This window comes from Chrysochloris asiatica, unplaced genomic scaffold, assembly GCF_000296735.1.
Source record: "Chrysochloris asiatica unplaced genomic scaffold, ChrAsi1.0 scaffold00034, whole genome shotgun sequence".
NCBI classification, from domain to species: Eukaryota; Metazoa; Chordata; class Mammalia; order Afrosoricida; family Chrysochloridae; genus Chrysochloris; species Chrysochloris asiatica.
This window is the reverse complement of record NW_006408552.1, coordinates 18,389,350-18,410,038: the sequence shown is the minus strand read 5'-3', so window position 1 is coordinate 18,410,038 and position 20,689 is coordinate 18,389,350. Positions and strand designations below refer to the sequence as shown.

The 20,689-nt window shown below is 45.3% G+C and overlaps 1 protein-coding gene across 1 annotated transcript in view; it reads right to left on the bottom strand.

Annotated features, from left to right (window-relative positions):
• Positions 1-20,689, bottom strand: part of MAD1L1 (MAD1 mitotic arrest deficient-like 1 (yeast)) — a 361,165-nt gene that overhangs the window by 152,809 nt on the left and 187,667 nt on the right. The window contains exon 11 of the mRNA XM_006859789.1: positions 2,845-2,985. Within this exon, the coding sequence (XP_006859851.1) occupies positions 2,845-2,985 (141 nt within the window). The remainder of the gene's footprint in view (positions 1-2,844; positions 2,986-20,689) is intronic.

Below are 20,689 nucleotides of genomic sequence, written 5' to 3'. Positions count from 1 at the left end.
TCCATCCATCTATCCATCCAATCCATCCATTGACCCACCCGCCTATACATTCATGTACCCCTCACTCATCCATCTAGTGACCCATCTACCCACCTAGTCACACATTCATTCATTAACCAACTCACTCAAACGTGTGTAGAAGAACTATTCACGCACCAATCTATTCACTCACCTACCCATCCATCTATCCATCCACCCACCCATCCACTGATCCATTCATACACCCCTCCTTCATCCATCGACCAACCCACTTAAATGTGTGCAGAATCATTCACAAACGTGTCTACCCACTCACTCACTCACCTATCCATCTACTAACCCATCCCACCCATCCATCCATCCATCGACCCACTCATCCATCTATTTATCTATCTATCCATCTATCCATCCACCGATCCATTCATGTACCCCTGACTCATCTATTGAACAACTCACTCAACTGTGTGCTGAAGACACATTCATGTTCACCCTCCCACCCACCCTTCCATTTACCTATTTACCCTCCATGCACATCTCACTCATCCATCAACCATCCCACTCAAGTATGTGCAGAAGAACCATTTCCACCACCCGTTTATCCACCCATTCACTGACCTATCCATACATCTACCCACCCATCCATCTACTTGCCCATACATACATATATACAACCATACAGCCATCCAACCATATATCCAGGCATATAGCCATCCATCCCTACCTGCATGTCCATCCATCCATTCATCCTCTGTCCATTTACCCATCCATCCATCCCCCGCTTCCATTCACTTATCCACCCATCCATGCCCCCCACTCATTTATGAACCAACCTACTCAAGTGTGTACAGAAGAACCATTCCCACCTACCCATTGATCCATCCATTCACCCATTACTGACCTATCCACACATCCACCCACCCATTCATTTACCTGCTTATTCACCCATTCATACAGACAAACAGACAGCCTCCCATCTATCTACCCTCACCTACCTGCCCATCCAACCATCTGTCCATCTGTCTAACCACCCCTCCATGGACTTATCTATCCTTTCATGATCTCTGCCTTGGCTGGGGTTAAGGACACAGGGCCATCAGTGTTAATACTGGGGCAGCCAGCCAAATCAGGCCAAGTGGTCTCCACAGGAGTCATGGACGTGTGCGCCCCCTGTAGGCATGTGTGCCACCCCCCACCCCCCAGCCCCATGCCTATGCCTATGGGCTGCACTAATACCCTGGCTGAGGGCCCTATCCAGGGACAGATGTGCAGCCCTGGTGAGGCTGCCATGGTGATAATGCTGATTGTCCCGGTGTGCAGACACTCAGAACATATGGCATGTGATATGCCAAAACTGTCGGCCCACAATTAGCCGACTGGAGCGCATATGGTGCACCCAGACAGGAGCCATCTCTCAGCATAAAAAATGCTCAGGACGAGGGTAAGTATCAGAGGGAGCCTGGCCCCACATCTCTCTTCATTAATGATTCATACAGTGCCAAATGGGCAGAAATGAAACAGCGATTAGCGCCCTACTATTTGTAATGATCTCACAGAACGGTGGGTTCACCTTTAACCAGGAGGGGAGTCTGTTTGGGACATGGTCAGCAGAGGCTGTCAGTGAGCCTGTATGCCCAGGCCGACTGCCAGCTCCTCTCCTACTTATCCAGGCACGTAAGAAGTGGATACTGGGGCAGACCACCTGGCTAGCAGCCCAGGAACACCCAGGGACCACAGCCTGATGGGTTGTCTCTCCAGGTTTGCTCTTGACTGGGGGTGTCCCATACCCTAAGGCTCAAATGGAGAATTAGAGGGCTGTACCCCAGGTTGGGGCATAGTCTCTTTACAGAGAAGTGGGGGCTGTTTTCCAGATTGGGGGTGTCTCCCACCCCCAGGCTCCATACAGTTAAGTGAAAGGTTGTATCCAAGGCTGGGGGTATCTCCCACTCCAATTCCCACACAGAGAAGTGGGGGGGCTGTATACCAGATTTGGGGAGTCCCCACCCAAGTCTCTACAGAGAAGTGGAGAGTTGTGTCACAGGTTGGGTGTATATCCCTCCCTATCCCCAAACAGAGAAATAGGGGACTGTGTCCCAGGCTGGAGGTGTTTCTCACCCCAGTCCTTACAGAGAGGTGTGGGGGGGGGGTACATCCCAGGCTGGGGTGTCTCCTACCCCAGCACCCACAGAGAAATGGGGAGCTATTGCCAGACTAGGGGTGTCTCCCATCCCAATCCCCACACAGAAAAGTGGAAGACTGTTTCCTAGGCTGGGGGAATTTCCCACACCAGCCCCCACAGAGTTGGGGGGCTTTATCCCAGGCTGGGAGTGTCTCCCACCCCAATCTCCACACAGAGGAGTTGGAGGTTGTTTCCCTTCATTGTGGTATCACTTGTGGTCCTCAGGCCTTCCTGTCTTGGCCCTCCCAAACACCATCCCATGGTGGCCAGAGCTCTCCCATCCCAACACAGGTGAGAATGCAGGCCAGGGGTGAGGAATACCGCCCTTTCTCGAGTCCCTGAGCATGTGTCAGCACAGCCCCTCCCCAGGATGATGCATTTCCCTTTACGACTGTCCCTCACACTACATAACTTACAAAGTCCACTTTACTGCCAGGATCCTTTGATTTGAATGCTAACCCCTCAGGGTCACACAGTCAGTGCATCCCCATGCGGGGGGGTGGGGTTGGCACTCAGGGTACTGGTGCTGCATTCAGACCTTCTGGAGGTGGAATCACATCTCTGCTGACACCTGATGTGTTCCTGCTGAGCAGGGACCTTGGCATACACACACGTACATGCACATACCCTGGGCCAGGGAGGGGTGTACAGCCTAGGCAGGAAGACGTTCAAGCCAGCGGCCCACTCACCTCGACCTCGGAGCTGTGGGCGTGCACCTTCTGCACCATGTCCTCGGCCTCGCGGATACGGCGTGTCAGCTGTGGTGAGTACTCCGCTGGTGTTAGCTCGCTGTCGTAGGACGTCAGGATGGCTCGCATGCCGTCCCGCTCCTGTGGGCAGACAGGGTGGTCAGGACCAGTGGGACATCATGGTGCTGGGGACAGGTGCCTGGGTACAGGTTTATGGTCTAGGGACAGATGTCAGCAGAGGGTTGCCCATGGTCCTCAAGAGCTCAGAGTACTGCCTAATGTGGATCAGTTCTGGAAAGCTTGAGGGTGCGGGGGAAGGGCCTTAAATGATCCAGGGCCCTAAACTGGCTCAGAACGACCAGATGAGCCAGGCATGCCCATCTGAGGAGCTGTGTCTCACAGGATGGCTGTGTAGACCAGAGACAACTTAGGCCTCAGCTGAAGAACTAATCTCTCCCATCCCAGCTGCACTTAGAGCAGGGGGCAGTGGGGAGGCTGTCCCTACCTACTGCTCAGTCCTGCCTGAAGGCAGTGCTCCTTCTGGTGGCTCTGCACTGGACCAGTGGGAAGAGCAGATTACTGAACTGACAGAGACTCAGGAGATCTGAGTGACCAGCAGGACCCCCTTCTTCTGTAAGTTGAGGCCCACTACACCCTGGCCTCAGCTGCTTTCTGCCATCCTCTCTCCCCGCTAGCAAGAACAAGCCCACCCCCAACATTCCAAGGCATTGGCGCCATGCCCCACCCCTCTCCATGCCTAAACCAGATGCTGGGGCATCAACTCTCACTGGCAATGAGCCACTGAATGTCAGGTGCCAGAGAAGTGTGTTCTGCCAGGTTTCCAATGGCTGATGTTTCTGAAGTAGATCAGCAGGCCCTTCTCCCAAGGTGCCTCTGAGCGGACTCAAACCTCCAACATTCTGGTTGGCAGGCTCCCCCATCCCTGCCGCCCAGACCCCTGAAAGGAGATAAGAATATCCTGTAGTCTGGTGAGGGGCTTGGAGCCCCCTTGCATGAGCCTCTTCCCTCCCACCACCTGGATGGCACAATCAGTTGATGACAAAAAGTCTAATAAGTGAAATATTAAAGTTACACATCCAACTGGAACCAACCACCTATCTGCAGAAAATGTGTTTTTGCAGGCAGGTTTATTGAGTGTCATAATTTTATTGAAATCCTATATCTTCCTATTGACTTTTATCGTCCTGAGCTGGTCACCGGAGTCACCAAAGCCATCTCTGCCAGAGTGTTGGCGCCACTCCAGGGAGGGGCCTCCAGCTCACACGAGTGGTGCTCAGCTCCCTTATTGATCAGTAAATCTCCGCACGTCGCCCTGCACCAGGCTCCCCTGTCACGTCTCCGAGGGCAATGGAGACACCGAGCCACGTGGAAAAGTTCCCTGTTTGCTCCTTCTGAAGCAGCCCAGCAGAGGAGCAGTGACGGTCTGATTGGATAATGGTTTTTTAACGACAGATTTGCTCGAGGAAAGTTCACTCCATCTGCACTTCAGCAAATGCTGGTGACTGATCCCTGAACAGAGAGGCACAGACCAGGGCCAGAAGAGCCTGAGGACCCACGAACTTGGAAAGGGACGGGATCCGCCAGTCATGTCCCTGGTGGGCTCCTCCTGGGTGCAGGGCAGTCCCATCTGTCAGCAGCAGAAAGTGCATCTCCTGATTAACAGAAGCTCAGCGAGGACACTGATAAGAGGGCACTGCTTTGTGCTTATGAAGACAGACACTTGGGACTGGAGGCTGAGCACCCAGGGTCAGGCAAGACCAACCAATGGCGAACCAGGGGATACGGCTGCTGGTGGAGGAGTCTGGACAAGCATCCCCAGCCTGCAGATTGCTGACATCTGAGCATCAATTTCAAACACCAAAGTCAGAGATACAGCTGGCAAGCTCAGAATGAGCCCTGGTCGTGCAGTGGTTAAAGCATTTCACTGCAAACTGAAATGCTGGCGGTTCAAACCCATCAGTCACTCTGTGGAGAAAGACTTGGCAGTCTGCTGTCACCAAAATATACAGCCTTGGAAACCTGTGGAGTCATTCTACTCTGTCCCACAGGGTCTCAATGAGAGGGAATACACTTGACAGCAGTTGTTTTTTAAAACTTGTTAGGCCCGCTTTTCCAAGAACCTTAAGGGGATTATTTATCTATTGTTGTTGTTATTAAGTGCCGTTGAGTTGGTTATGATGCATAGCAAGCCTGTATAGGGCTTCCCAGGAGCAGGTGGTGAGCTTGAATCGCTGACCTTGGTTCAAACTGACCTTGCAATCCAGTGCATTAACCCACAGTGGCACACCAGGACTAATATGGGTTAAAGTGTGCTTCCAAAAGCTATGCTGCTGTCTTCACTGCTGTCCTAAGGATATCTACTTGGTTGGAAATCGAGCTTTTCTCAGTGAACAAGTCCTCAGCCTGCTGAGTGGCCTCATGAAAGAAGCGAGTCATTAACAGGGAAAAGATGGAGGGTGAGCTCCCAGGGCACAGCCAGGACTGCCAGAAACAGACAAGGAAGGCTCATCCCCTCAAGCCCCAGTGAGATTCCTGGCAGCCTCAGATACACTGGGTGGGAATGGGCTCTGTCGGCAGCTCAGCGGTGCCTGCAGACATGTACCCTGTGGGCAGGCGGAGCAGCAAGGGGTCTGTCTCCCATGCACACACACGATGGGTTTCAGTGGGTGCATCCACTCAGGCCAGGCTGCCAGCCTGTAGACAGGCTCAAGGCAATCATCAAGAGGCTGGGCATTCACTCCAGGGAAGGAAACTGAGGCACAGAGGTATGAAGCCCACATGGAGGGTTCCCACAATAGGTTGTGAATCGGGCTGTTGTGGTCCACAGGGTTTACAGTGGCTGATTTTTTCAAAGTTGGTTACCAGGCCTTTCTTCCTCATCTGTCTTACTCTGAAGCTCCATGGAATCCTGTTCAGCATCATAAGAACCGATGGGTTGCAGCTGTACATGAGGTACACTGGCTGGGAATCAAACTTGGGTTGCTACAGCAAAACCAACCAACACCCACAATTTTCAATGGGCCTTCTGAGGGCATGGGCATGCCAACTGGGGCATGTGGCTATGTGACATTCCTACAGGAGGGGGAGGGGCCGTGGGCATGTGGCAGATGTCAAGGGCAGGCCCGGTGGGGAAGGGCCTGGGGACCAACCTGCGGGCTCCTGGAACTAGACAAGGTGTTGTCAGGCAGGAGTAATGCTGTGGTGGAGACCACCATGCATGGGGGAGGGAGCACCTAGGTATGCACCAGACAGGAAAGCAGTGGGAAGGCAGTGATTGTATCTGCAATCAGCATAGGATGTGAAAATTAGCATCCCCTCTTAAGTAGAAGGCCCAGGTATGCTGATGGGCCCCAGTGACACAGGTATTCTGAATGGAGCAGCCCAAGTATAATGGGGACCCACCACACCTGCCCCAGCACTCTCCTGTGGGCACAAATGGAACAAATGCCCAGGGCTCCCAACCTCAGGCCTGGCTGGGGCTAGAGAAGAGAGACAAGGACCCAGAGCCAACTCACAGGCCTGGGGCAGCAGGACCACAGCCCCTGGAGGCTCAGAGCCCCCATAGCCCACAGAAGGGGAGTGGGGAGAGAGGAGAAGGCAGGATCCCCTGAAGGGGTATGGGTGAGGCACACAGGTCTTAAGCAGCCTCTCAATAGGCGCCCTTCACTCTTTGAGACACACATGCACACATATACCACATCTTGGGGGCCAGCTCCATACTCGGCCTCTACACTATCCAGCGGCTTGGCCTCGCTGAACCTCCATGTCCTCAGCTGAAGGAGTAAGTTGCACGCAGCCTCCCACAGGCCCTCAGGTGCTGAGCCGGCTCTGCCAGGTGTTTCATTGTCATCATCGTCACCATTCTGACAAGCGTTTTTAAGGTCACTATTAATTTCTTCTTCTACCCCCAGCACACAGTTGAGAAAGGATGATAGGGAAAGAGACACGGGTCAGCTCCACCCAGGAACCCTCTGAGGCCTTCCCAAGCACTGGAGATGCTGATGGGAGAGACCAAGGGCCCAAGGGGTGGGGGTGGGGTGGACGGAGATGCCACCACCTCCCAATCGGGCTGGCACTGGGGTGGCTGGGGAACCACAGGCCTTAGGTTGAACAGAACATCCCAGCAGGGTGTTCTCTGTCCCTCACACTTTGTTGTATTCCCAGAAGAGGCTTGGCCCCCAGCTAAGGCCCAACGACGCTGCCAGCCTGACTCACACTCAGGCCGCCCACTCCAGCCCAGCGCCCGCTGTCTGGGGACATGCTGACTGGCTGCCTGGCGGGCGGTCGCCCAGCACCAGGCACATCCTCACTGTGTCCCTCCCCCCGCCTCCACAATCCGCCTCACCAGCCACAGTCACCTCCACTCAACTCCTGATCACACCAGGATTCTTTCCTTAAGAAAATGAAGTGTGCGGTCATAAATAGCTGCAAGTCCTTCCCAGGCACCTCCCCCATCACACTGAAGCACCAGAGGAAGAGCGAATGGAGGGAGCCAAGCAGAAAACTGCAGACTCTCTGTCCTCCTCCTTGGAGCTTACTGGGCCAACCTCCTCCCACCCACATAACCAAAGCAGGATGCTACCCTGGCTGGCAGACAAGCCCTCCAGGACCCCTCAATCAGGCCACCAGTCCCCAAAGTCTACCCCCAGGCTCAGCAGGAAGTCCTGTTGCATGTGGGGTCCGTCCCGTGCACTCTCACGGGTTGCGCCCTTGCAGCTGCACCACCCACCTCAAGAAGAGCCTGCTCATGAACTTGCTGCAAGGAGACCCTCAATGCCTCTGCTGCCACCCCTTGAACCCCAAGTCGGGTCCTGTCGGCTCCAGGCTCCATCTAACAGTGGCTGTCCAAGGTCACAGGCAAAGTAATATGCAGATGGTTGCCTACAGACACCAATCGTGTCAGCCCCACACTCTGAGCAAGGACCTCACCTAGAAGCTACCAGCCTAATCTTGGACATGGGAGTCTGCAGAGCTGGCACAGCTGTGGGCCAGAGTTCAGATATTTCCTCTCGTCTCTCACTGTCTGCCCTGTGCCCACTCCCTCTCCACTAGGGTGCCAGGCATACAGACCTGGCACACAGTGCCAACACCACTGCTCCATCTCCTTCACAGTGTCCCAGATCTCAGCTGTAACATTACCCCTGATGGTCTCAGTTGGGCCCTCCTCAGGATGGGAACTAGAGGATGGAGGCCAAGTCACAGAGCCTGGAGAACCCCTCAAGGATCAACCACCCATGCAAGTTTCACCCTGAAGGGTGAGGGAAAATAGTACTGGGCACCCACCAGCTGGAATTGGAAGATGTTGGCCTCACAGGCAGTGGGCACAGAAGCCTCACTCGGGTGGTGCTGCGGTAGCTGTCATGGAAACAAGGCTAACTCAGTACAGCCAGTGTGTGTGAAGAAGATGCTCCTTAGCATCGTCCATGAAACAGATTGTCAGGCCTTTCTTCCAAGGTGCCTCTGGGTGAATTGAACCTCCAACCTTTTAGTGAACAGTTGAATGTGCTTTGGTTTACAACACCCAAGGAGGTGCCACAGCATCATAGGAAATTAAATTGTTCAAATGGTGCCAGGAAAAAATAGACTAAAACCATTGCTATTGGACAGTGTTGCTTGTTAGATGCCCTTGAGTTGATTCCAACTCATGGCGACCCCATGTGTACAGATTAGAACTGCTCCATAGGGTTTCAAGGCTCGTACCTTCTGGAAGCAAATAGGCCTTTCTTCCAAGGTGTCTCTGGGTGGGTTTGAACTGCCATCCTTTCAGCTAGTAGTCGAACATTTAACTGTTTGCATGACCTAGGATAACCTCTTAGTTCAGTTGTCACTATTGTTAGAGCCATCGAGTCAATTCTGACTCACAGTGACCCTGAACAGGGCTTCCAAGGAGCAGCTGGTGGGTTTGAAACACTGACCTTAGTTCAATTGTTATTATCTAGGGGGGAATAATTAGATTGCACAGATCTAGACACAGCACACCTAACCAACAGCTGACCTCATCAACAGACACAGTACATATAACCAATCAAAGAAACAAGACCAGGACAGCTCAAACTGACTCCAAGTAACAGAACTATATTCTCAAAGTAACATCAACAGTGGTTATATTGTTGTTGTTGCTGTCAGGTGCCATCGAGTCGGTACCAACCCATAGCAACCTTATGCACAGCAGAACTAAACACTGCCCGATCCTGGGCCAACCTCACTACTGCTGCCATACTTGAGTCCATTGATGCTGCTACTTGGCCAATCCATCTCATTGGGGTCTTCCTCTTTTTCTCTGACCCTCCCCACCTTACCAAACACGATATCCTTCTCCAGCAACTGGTCCCTCCTGACAATATGTCCGAACTATGATAGACGAAGTTTAGCCATCCTGGCCTCCAAGGAGCACTCTGACTGCACTTCTTCCAAAACAGATCTATTGGTTCTTTTGGCAGCCCATGGCACTTTCAATATTCTCCTCCAACACCATAACTCAAAAACATCAATTCTACGGTCTTCCTTATTCACTGCCCAGCTTTCGCATGCATATGAGGTTTTTGAAAATACCATGGCTTGGGTCAGGCTCACCTTAGTCCTGCTAACATCTTTGCTCTTCAACACTTTTTAAAAGGCTTGTGCAGCAGATTTTCCTAATGCAATACGTTGTTTGATTTCTTGACTGCTGCTTCCCTGAGTGTTGATAGTTGATCCAAGAAGAATGAAGTCCTTGACAACTTCAATCTTTTCTCCATTGATAAGAATGTTGTTTATTGGTCCAGTGGTGAGGATTTTTGTTTTCTTTACATTGAGATGTAATCCATACCAAAGGCTGTTCTCTTTGATTTTCATCAGTAAATGTTTTAAGTCCTCTTCACTTTCAGCAAGCAAGGTTGTATCATCTGCATGTCACAAGTTGTTAATGAGCCTTCCTCCAATCTTGATGCCACATTTTTCTTCATAGAACCCAGCTTCTCAGATTATTTGCTTAGCATACAGGTTGAATAAGTATGGTGACAGAATACAACGCTGTTGCACATCTTTCTTAACTTTAAACCATTCAGTGTTCTCATGTTCTGTTTGAACAACTGCCTGTTGGTCCAGGTACAGATTCTTCATGAGCACAATTAAGTGCTCCAGAATACTCATACTTCGCAATGTTGTCCATAGCTTGTCATGATCCATAAAATCGAAAGTCTTTGCATAGTCAATAAAGCACAGGTAAACATCTTTCTAATATTCTCTGCTTTCAGCAAAAATCCATTGGATATCAGCAATGATATCCCTCGTTCCACAACCTCTTCTGAATCTGGCTTGAACCTCTGGAAGTTCTCTGTTGATGTATGATTGTAGCCATTTCTGTATTACCTTTAGCAAAACTTTACTCGCATGGGATATCAAAGAGATTGTCCGATGATATCTGCATTCTGTTGGGTCACCTCTCTTTGGAATGGACACAAATACTGATCTCTTCTAATTAGTTGACCAGATAGTTGTGTTTCAATTGTCTTCCAAATTTCTAGAACTATATTCTCAAAGTAACATCAACAGTGGTTATAGGAACACAAAAACTTCCAACACCCAAAGAAGCAAAATTTGCCATGTCCAGCAGCTCTCACAGAGAAAAATGAGACTTTCTGCTCCTGCAAAGATTTGAAAAGCCCTAGAAACCCTATACAAGGTTGCTATGAGTGTGAACCGACTAGATGGCCTTAACAAACAACAAAGATTACCAGGCACACAGAGAAGAAAGAAACGTGACCAGCTGTAAAAATAATCAGTCAGTTGAAACTGGGAACTGACAGAGATGCTAGAATTTACAGACGTGGGCAACAAAAGTTAACTGTATTCCATATGTTTAAAAAGAAAAATTAAGTTGAAGCTATCAAAGATAAAAAAGAAACATTAAATGTCTCAGTGAAAATTACGAATGTATGGGATACAAAGTACACTGCATGGAATACATGGCAGCTTAGACACTGGAGAAGAAAAGATCAGTGAACCTGAGGACACAGCTAGAAAGAAGTTATCCTGGATGTAATCTACAGAGAACGAAAACTGCTTCAGTGATCAGTGGGGTCGTTCTAAGTGGCCTAGGGGTCCTGGTATGGCTCTGTGGGATAAAGCACTGGCCCAAAGGTCAGTTTGAACCACAAGATTGGTAGTTAAAATTCCCCAGCTGCTCCTTGAAAACTCTATGCATGGTTGCTGAGTTGGAACCAACTTGATGGCACTTAACAACAACAGAGGTCCTAGTGTGGCACTGTAGTATAAGCACTGGACTGCAAACCACAAGGTCAGCAGTTCAAACCCACCAGCTGCTCCATAGGGTCACTATGAGTCGGAATTGACTTAAGGGTGGCACTTCACAACAACAGCAACAACACATCAGTAACTGGGTTTGACCTGACTGACCTAAACAAGACAGATCATCTTCTGAACTTTACAGGCCTCAGTTAGGTCAAAAGCGTCAGCTCATACAATACAATGGTCTCTGGGTACCAGAAACAAACCTGTTGCCATCAAATCAATCCTGAATATCGTTACCCTATCAAACAGGGTAGAACTGCCCCCATAGTGTTTCCAAGGTCCTGGTATGGCGCTGTAGGCTAAGCACTGGGCTGCTAACCACAAAAGTCAGTGGTGTAAACCCATTAGCCGCTCCTCAGGAACCCTATACAAGGTTGCCATGAGTCAGAACCAATTTGACAATACTTAACAATAACAAAGACAATCTTTACGGAAGCGGATGGTTTCATCTCTTTCCTATAGGCTGGCTAGAGAGTTCAAGTCACAGATCTTTTGTTTATCAGCTGAGCACTTAACCATTGCACCACCAGGGCTCCTTATTCTCTGGGTTGTTGCTGGTTGCTGTTGCTGTTGTTAAGTGCCGTGAAATTACAAATTGCTAAAAGAAAAATCCATGGAAATCCCCAAGTTTTCTAGAACCAAATAACATTCAATCAATATGGAAATCAAAAAATATTTAAAACTAATTAAAATGAGAACATAACGTATATCAGCATCTATAGCATCCTGCCGAAGCAGTACTTAAAAAAGAAGGATCTTAAATCAATAAGCTCAGCTTCCACCTTAAGGAACTAGGAAAAGAAGAGTAAATTGAACTCAAAGTATACCAAAAGGAAGAGAAATCTTGGTGGTCAAAGCAGGAATCAACAAAACAGAAAGAGAGATCAATGAACTAAAGCAGGTTCTTTGAGAAGATCAATAAGATTGGTAAACCTGCAGCCTGACTGATCAGGAAAACAGAAGAAAGAAGACACAATCACCAACATCAGAAATGAAAGCAGTGAAACTCCACAGGTACAAGAAGATAACAGAATATAATGAACAATTTCAGGCCAGTAAATTCAATGGCTGAAATGAAGCGGACAACTTCAATGAAGGATAATAATTAACAGTGCTCACTCAAGAAGAAAAAGATATTGAAAATAAAGTGTCAAGCTTCCCAAAACAAAAACTTAAGTCCTATATTGTTTTCCTGATAAGTGCTATCAAATAATTAAGTAAAAATTAATACCAAAAAACTGCACATACGCTTCTAAAAAATTTTAAGGAAAGGGAACGTATTCTATGAGGCCAGCATAACACACCACACAGGATATTAATTGAAAAGAAAACTACAGACCAATCAGTACACACCAGGAACACAGCAAAAGTCCTAACTAAAATGTTAGCAAATCTAATCCAGCGACATGCGAATTGGGACCAGTCCCTGGAGAAGGACATCATGTTTGATAAAGTGGGGAGGGTCCACGAAAAAGAGGAAGACCCCCAACAAGATGGATTGACACAGTGGCCGCAGCAATGGGCTAAATGTAACAATTGTGAATATGGTGTAAAACCAGGCAATGTTTCATTCTTCTGTGCACAGCATCACTGTGATTCAGAGCTGATTTGATGGCACCTAACAACAACAACAACATCATACTTAATAGTAGAACACCTTTAGGAATCAGGACCAGGAGCAACTAAGAATGTATATCCACTTTCATCACTAACTACTCCAGTCATATAGGACAAAGAAGGAAAATAAATCAGAATGAAGGTCCCTGGCAACGCAATGATTGAGTGTTTGGATGCTAACCAAAAGGTTGGTGCTTTGAACCATCCAGTGTTACTGCAAGAGAATAGCTTGGAGCCCTACTTCCATAAAGATTACAGCCAGAAAGAATGAAGGAGGCGTGGAAAGACACCAGAAGGAATGCCAGAGTTAAAGGCAACAGAGGTAAATACTGTTATACACACAATCCTGCAAGCACAGTGAGCTCCAGGTAGATGCATGGACAGACACTCAGGCTGAATGGATGTGGGAGGGAGCATGGCAGTATACCGGAGGATACCTGTACATGGGTATTTACCTTTGCAGTAAATATAAACATGACCATGGTAGAGCATACACAGGACAAAGTTATGAAAACTTCTTAGAAGACATTATCAAGCCAATGATGGAATGAGCCACTGGACCTGAAGGCTCATGGCCATAGTCTTGAGGGGCACAGTGGGTAACACAGTTCACAAACACACTGTTTTACATTCTATTCTGGCAAGTAGCAACTGGGATCTTAAAAGTTCATGAGCAGCCAACTAAGCTGCAACTGTTGCTTTCTCTCTGTCTAGATGAAAGAAGACTGGTGAAAACTGAAGGTACATGGAAACAATTGGTTCAGTGGACTAATGGAACAAGTGAGTATCACTCTCCATGATCCTGAAACCAGAAGAACTAGATGGTGCCAGGCTACCACTACAAACTGCTCTGGAAGGGATCACATTAAATGGTCTTGGATAGAATGGGAGAAAATGTGGAACAAAACTCAAAATCATTTAAAAAAAAAAAAGACTAAGTTTACTGGTCAGATACAGACTGGTTGTTGTTGTTGCTGTTAAGTGCCGTCAAGTTGGATCCAATCCGTAGTGACCCTAATACAGGGTTTCCAAGGAGCGACTGGTGAGCTTGAACCACTGACCTTGCAGTTCAAATGGCTTTGCAGTCTGGCGCATTAACCCACCGTGCCAAACCAGGACTCCATACAGACTGGTAGAACCCCAAAACTATGACCCTTGGTCACTCTTCAAGTCTTGAACTGAACTCATTCCCAAGGCTACACCATAGATTTTTCAGCAAAGCAATATAGATAGGTATATGTATTGTTGTTGTAGTTGCTAAGTGTCATTGAGCTGATTCCAACTCATAGCGACCCTGTACAGGGTTTCCAAAGAGCAACTGGTGAGCTTGAACCGTCGACCTTGTGGTTCAAACCAACCTTGTAGCCTAGCACATTAACCCACAGCAACATACCAGGACTCCAGTTAGATATATGGGGTGGACAAAAACACTAATGAGATATGCACACTATAGAATGGCCAACCATTTGAGATCAAAAGGGCAGCATTTACCCAAAAACAAAGTTCAGAAAAATTGAATCAAGAAACACAGTGAGGGAGTGGGACATGTGATATTAATTGGGGATAGCAATTACATGTTGAATGTAAACCCAGTGATCTGCTCTGTAAACCCTCACTCAATTCGGAAGAAAAAAGTTTAAAAGAAAAAAAGAGATCACAGCCAAGAAAACCCTAGGGGCTCAGTTCTCCTCTGTAACACATACAAGCTCCTGAAACAAGACTCATTCGATGGCAGTGGGTTTCCTTTTTTGGTTGTTGTTTGATTTCTACAATGAAATAAGTAAAACTGTATTTATTCTCAGATGGCAAAACTGATCATGTAGAAATCTGATGAATCTACAAAAAAGCTAGTAGAACTAACATATGACTTTGGCAAAGTAGCAAGATGCAAGATAGATAAGTATACAAAACTTCACTGTATATCTACCAACATTGTCGATGTTAGACAGAACTTGGACAAAAGTAGTCAATACCAAATAGGTATTTATCTGTGTTTCATTAACTTTGAGAAGGCATTTGACTGTGTGGATCATAATGAATTATGGAAAATAATGCATATAATGGGAATTTCAGAACACATCATTGTGCTCAGGTGGAACCTGTACCTAGGTCCTAGAGGCAGCCATTCCAACAGAACAAGGGTGTGAGGCAGGATTATATTCTTTCAGCATACTTATTCAGTCTGCATGTTGAACAGAATAATCAGAGAAGCTGGACAATGTGAACAATGTTACACCAGGGTTGTCAAAAATAAAGATGACTTGAAGCCGTTTTTTATGCAGGTCAGAGACTACAGACCTCTGTATAGATTATATCTGGAAGTGAAGAAATCCTCACAACTAGTCTGATAAAACAACATCATGATAAATGATGACGAAATTGAAATTGTCAAGTATTTCATTCTATTTGGATCAACATGAATACCCATCAAAGTAGAGATAAGGAATTAAAATGGCATACTGCATTGGGCAAACCTGCTGCAAACAACCTCTTTTTAAAGTGTTCATAAGGACAGATGTCACTTTAAGAACTAAGGAGTGCCTGACCCAAGTCATGATACTATCAGTCACCTCATATTTCTTATTTATCGTCCAGTTTCCTTGTGATACTACCTGGACAATAAGTAAGGAAGACTGAAGAAGATTTGATGCACTTTAACTATGATTGTGGCAAAGACTATTGAAAGTACCAAGGAGTGCCAGAAGATTGCAAAAATCAGCCTACGAGGCAGTAGAGCCAGGATGCTCCTTAGATGCAAGGATGGAGAGAATTCATCTTGCTTAGTTTGGATATGCCATTAGGAAAGATCCACTACTGAAAGGACACCAAGCTGGGTAAAGTCAGCAGAAATGAGGGAAGTGTTGTGGGAGATGGATTAACAAAACAGAGGCCACAACAAACTCCAACCTACCAACGATCATGCAGATGACATGGGACTGTGGAATGCCTCCTACTGTTACACACAAGGTCACCAGGAGTCTGAGGCAACCCAAAGGCAACTCACAGCAACCACTACCATCGCCTGCAAAAAAAACCAAAGTACCATGTGGACTCACAGGTGAATTCTATCAAACATTTGAGGAAGAAATAATAGCAATTTTCTATAGTCACTTACAGAAAATAAAGGTAGTACTGCATAGTACTACTTAAAATACTTACTGATGAAGATCAAAGACCACAGCCTTTGATATGGATTACATCTCAATGTAAAGAAACAAAAATCCTCATCATTGAACCAATAAACATTCTTATCAATGGAGAAAAGATTGAAGTTGTCAAGGACTTCATTCTTCTTGGATCAACCATCAACACTCATGGAAGCAGCAGTCAAGAAATCAAATGACATATTGCAGTAGGCAAATCTGCTGCACTAGACCTTTTTAAAGTGTTGAAGAATGAAGATGTCAGCTTGAGGACTAAGGTGTACCTCACCCAAGCCATGGTATTTTCAAAAACATCATATGCATGTGAAGGCTGGACAGTAAATAAGGAAGACCATCGAAGAATTGATGCATTTGAGTTACGGTGTTGGAGAATATTGAAAGTACCATAGGCTGCCAAAAGAACGAACAGATCTGTGTTGGGAAAAGTGCAGGCAGAGTGCTCCTTGGAGCCCAGGATGGTCAAACTTCGTCTCTCATACTTTGGACATATTGTCAGGAGGGACCAGTCGCTGGAGAAGGATATCATGTTTAGTAAGGTGGAGGGTCAGAGAAAAAGAGGAAGACCCCCAGCGAGATGGATTAGCAAAGTGGCAGCCATCAATGGGCTCAAGAGTGGCAACAATTGTGAGGTTGGCTCAGGACCGGGCAGTGTTTCATTCTGTTGTGCATATAGGGTCACTATCAGTCAGTACCTACTTGATGACACCTAACAACAACAACAACTGCATAGTAAATGTACTCACTGCGCATGTGTCAAAACCAATAGGATTATACAGCACTAGGGCTGAACCCCAATGTAAACTAGGGACCTTGGCTATAATAATACATCAGTATTATCTTAATGATTACACCAGACATCCACACAAAGGCCAATAGGAAAGATACTGTGAAGGGTGAAGGTGGAGGGACAGATAATATGTCAACTGTACATCTATCTGCTCATTTTTTTTCTGTAAATTGAAAATTATTCTACAAAACTATATATTAATTTTTAAAATGTTAATAAATCTAAAAGGACATTTATATAACCTCAATAAAAAGACAAAAATAAAAGGAGCTGGGGAACAAGTGAGGGAGGAAGACAGATTAACATTGCAGAAGCAACAGTAAAATGATGGCTCATTTCTGCATTGTCAATGGGAGTCAGAAGGCAATGGAATGATATATTCACATTGCCCAACAAAAATACTCTTCAAGATTAAAAGTGAAATAAACACACTCCTAATACACACACACACACACACACATACACAACACCCCATATGTGAAAAGGTACTCTGCAGGCAAAATGAAATGATCCCACATGTCAGAACAAAAAAAAGGGTGTAACAAACAATGTGCAAATGTAAATCAATACATGAAATCAATAACAACAATGATCTGTTTTCAAAAGTGTGTGTATGTAACATATATAAGGGAGTTTCAATAAGTTGGTGGAAAAAATTCATTTTTTCATGAACTTTTTGAAGTTGTTCACTTAAGGACTTAACAACAATAACCTATACATGAGACAAGAGTTAAATTGCTGCAAAGAATTTTAAGTCCTTGCTTGGGTAGACACAAAAGCTAAATATGTGTATTGTTGTTGCTGTTGAGTGCCTCTGAGTCGGTTCCAACTTACAGCAAACCTGTATAGGGTTTCTGAGGAGCATCTGGTGGATTTGAACTGCTGACTTGGTGGCTCACAGTCCAGTGTTGATCCTACAGCGCCATATTACAATCACCAAATTAGTGACTGAAGATTACAAAAGAGAATGCATACTACCAAGATATGGGAGAAAGGGGGAAATGGAAAGGAGAAACAAATGCCTTAATTCTAGATGCAAGGTATAAAAGAATACAATCAAAACAGAAAGCAAATAGTAAGGGGGTTAATTTAAAAGCAAATGGAGCTCTGCAGTATAATGGGCTGGAATGCAAGATCAGTTACAGCCTCAAGGTAGGCAGTTCAAACCCACCAGCTGCTCCTCGGAAACCCTATACAGGGCCGCTATGAGTCATAACAGACTTGACAACACTTAACAACAACAACAACATATCATTAATTAAAATAAATGCAACTAAATTACATAGGTAAGGTAAAACAACAACAACAACAACACACACACACACACAAAACCCAAGACTGAGAATATATACAAAACTTGTCTTCATACAAGACACAGCTGTAGTAAAATAATGAAGAAAGGTTAAAAATAAAAGGTGAACAAGTAAAATTTGCAAATGCTATATACATATTTTTAAAAAGCTGGCACAGCTGTATTAATGTCACACAAAGGAGATTTAAAGATTAAAAGAATCCATAAAGAACATTTTATAATAATAAAAGGTTAAACTTACCTGGAAGATAATAAATTTCAGTGTATATGCCCCTAATAAAATAGCGCTATAGGATAAATGTGGTGCTGTGGGCTAATGTGCTGGATTGCAAAGTCGCTTTAAACCACAAGGTCAGTGGTTCAAGTTCACCAGCTGCTCTTTGGAAACCCTATACAGGGTCACTGTGGGTCAGAACCAACTGGACGGCAATTAAAAACAACAACAGGATAGGTACTAAACTGCTGACCTAAGGTTGATGGTTGAAATTCACCAGCTACTCCTCAGAAACCCAACCCAGGGTCACCATGAGTTGGAACCAACTCAACAGCATTTAACAACAACAACAATAAAATAGAATCCAAATAAACTGCAATAACTGACAAAACGAAAAGGAGAAATCGAGCCACAATTTGAGGGATTTCAATACAACTCTCAGGAACTGAGAGAAAAAGATAAACATCAGTAAAATTACATAAAATTTGAGCATTCTGGTAAAGTGCTGATAATGCAGATTTATGGTATCTCTGGGTGGTACAAATGGAGAACTCACTCAGCTGTAAACCCAAAAGTTGAAGGTTCAAGTTTGTCCAGAGGTGTCTCAGAAGAAAGACCTGGCCATCTACTTAAGAAAAATCAGCCACTGAACATCCTATGGAGCAAAGTTGTATTCTGACATACATGGGGGCACCATGAGTCAGTGTTAACTTGATGGCAACTGTTTGGTTGGGTGGTTGGCTAGCTGGATAGACGCATACGGACAAAGCAACTTCTAACAACTGCAGGACACATGTTATTTTCTACTATGCATGAGTCACTTAAAAAAATGTATACAGGCCCATACGGCACTTCTCAGTACATTTCAGATGATCTCTGAACTCAGTGAAATTAAACTAGGAATCAATAATAAGAGGGAAAAAAAATCACCAAATGTTTGGAAATCAAGAGTGTATTTTTTAATAACCCATGGGTCAAGAAAAAAATCAAAACATTTTGAACTGAATGATAATGAAAACATATCAAAGTTTATAGAAGCCATCTAAATTTATAGCCTTAAATTCATGGAGTCCTGGTGTAGTGTTAAAGGATAAGCACTGGACTGCTAACCACAAGGTCAACAGTTCAAACTATCAGCCACTCTTGGAAACCCTATACAGGGTTGTATGAGTAGGAACTGCCTTAATGGCACTTAGCAACGACAAATGAATTCATTAGAGTAGAAAGAAAAAAACCAATTATCTACCTATCTACAACTCAAGAAGTTAAGCAAATTAAACCCAAAGAGAGGAGGAAATTATAAGTACAAAAAGAGTAACTGGTGAAAAACAAAACATACTGTACAGAATCAAGAAAACAAAATGTTGCTTCACTTAAATGACTAATAAAACGGATAAAACTTGATAAGACAGATCAAGAAAAACAGAATAACCAAATGAACAACTGGAAATCATTAGAGATAAAATATAAATTTTACAAAAAGTAATTGCATAAAAGGGTATCATGAACAACATTGTGCAAATATATTTTTAAAGTTTGAATAAAGTGGGCAGTCTTTAAAAAAATAAACAGAGATAACTCTGGTAGCATACTGGTTAGGAATCGGGCTGCGAACCGCAAGGTCAGCAACTTGAAACTACCAGCTGCTCCACGGGAGAAAGAGGAGGCTTTCTGCTCCCGTAAAGATTTACAGCCTCGGAAACCCTATATAGGGTCGCTATGAGTCGGAACTGACTCCACGGCACTTAACAACAGCAACAAACTTCGTGTACCTCAAGCAAGAAAAAAAAATTTTTTTAAAGGGAAATCTTAATAGTTCCAAAAGTACTGAAAGAAACTAAGTCTCAAATAGGAAATTTTACCAAAAGAAAACCACAAATCTAGATGATCTCTACAAGTGGAGTCTACCAAACATCTAAAGGAGAAATACTACGAAGTGCCTGCTCCTGTAGAGATTGCCAGCCTCAGAAACTCTAGAAGGCAATTCTACCCTGTCCTACAGGGTCACTATGAGTTGGAATTGACTCATGGCCGTGGGTTAGACCAATCACTTTAGAAAAGAGAAAACGAAAACCTCCTGGCCTGTTTGATAAGTCGTGAAAATCATGCCCTCCAAACCTAAGGAACCATGACAAAGAAAAGAAGACAATGGCCAAACTCTCACAAACACAGATATAAAATCCCTAAGCAACTTATTAGCAAACCCAGTTAAGCATCAAGAACAGAAGCATACCAAATAAACCCAGTATGTTTATCTGAAAATGCAAGTCTGATTTAACATTTGAAAACAAATTGAATTCACATTAACAGAACAAGGAAGAAAAATCATATGATCATCTCAATATTTAAAGTAAAAAAGCATTTGATTAAAATTCAACATCTACTCATGATAAAAATAAAGGAACAGATTCGACTTCTGGCGCTTCCCTGGCCAGGCA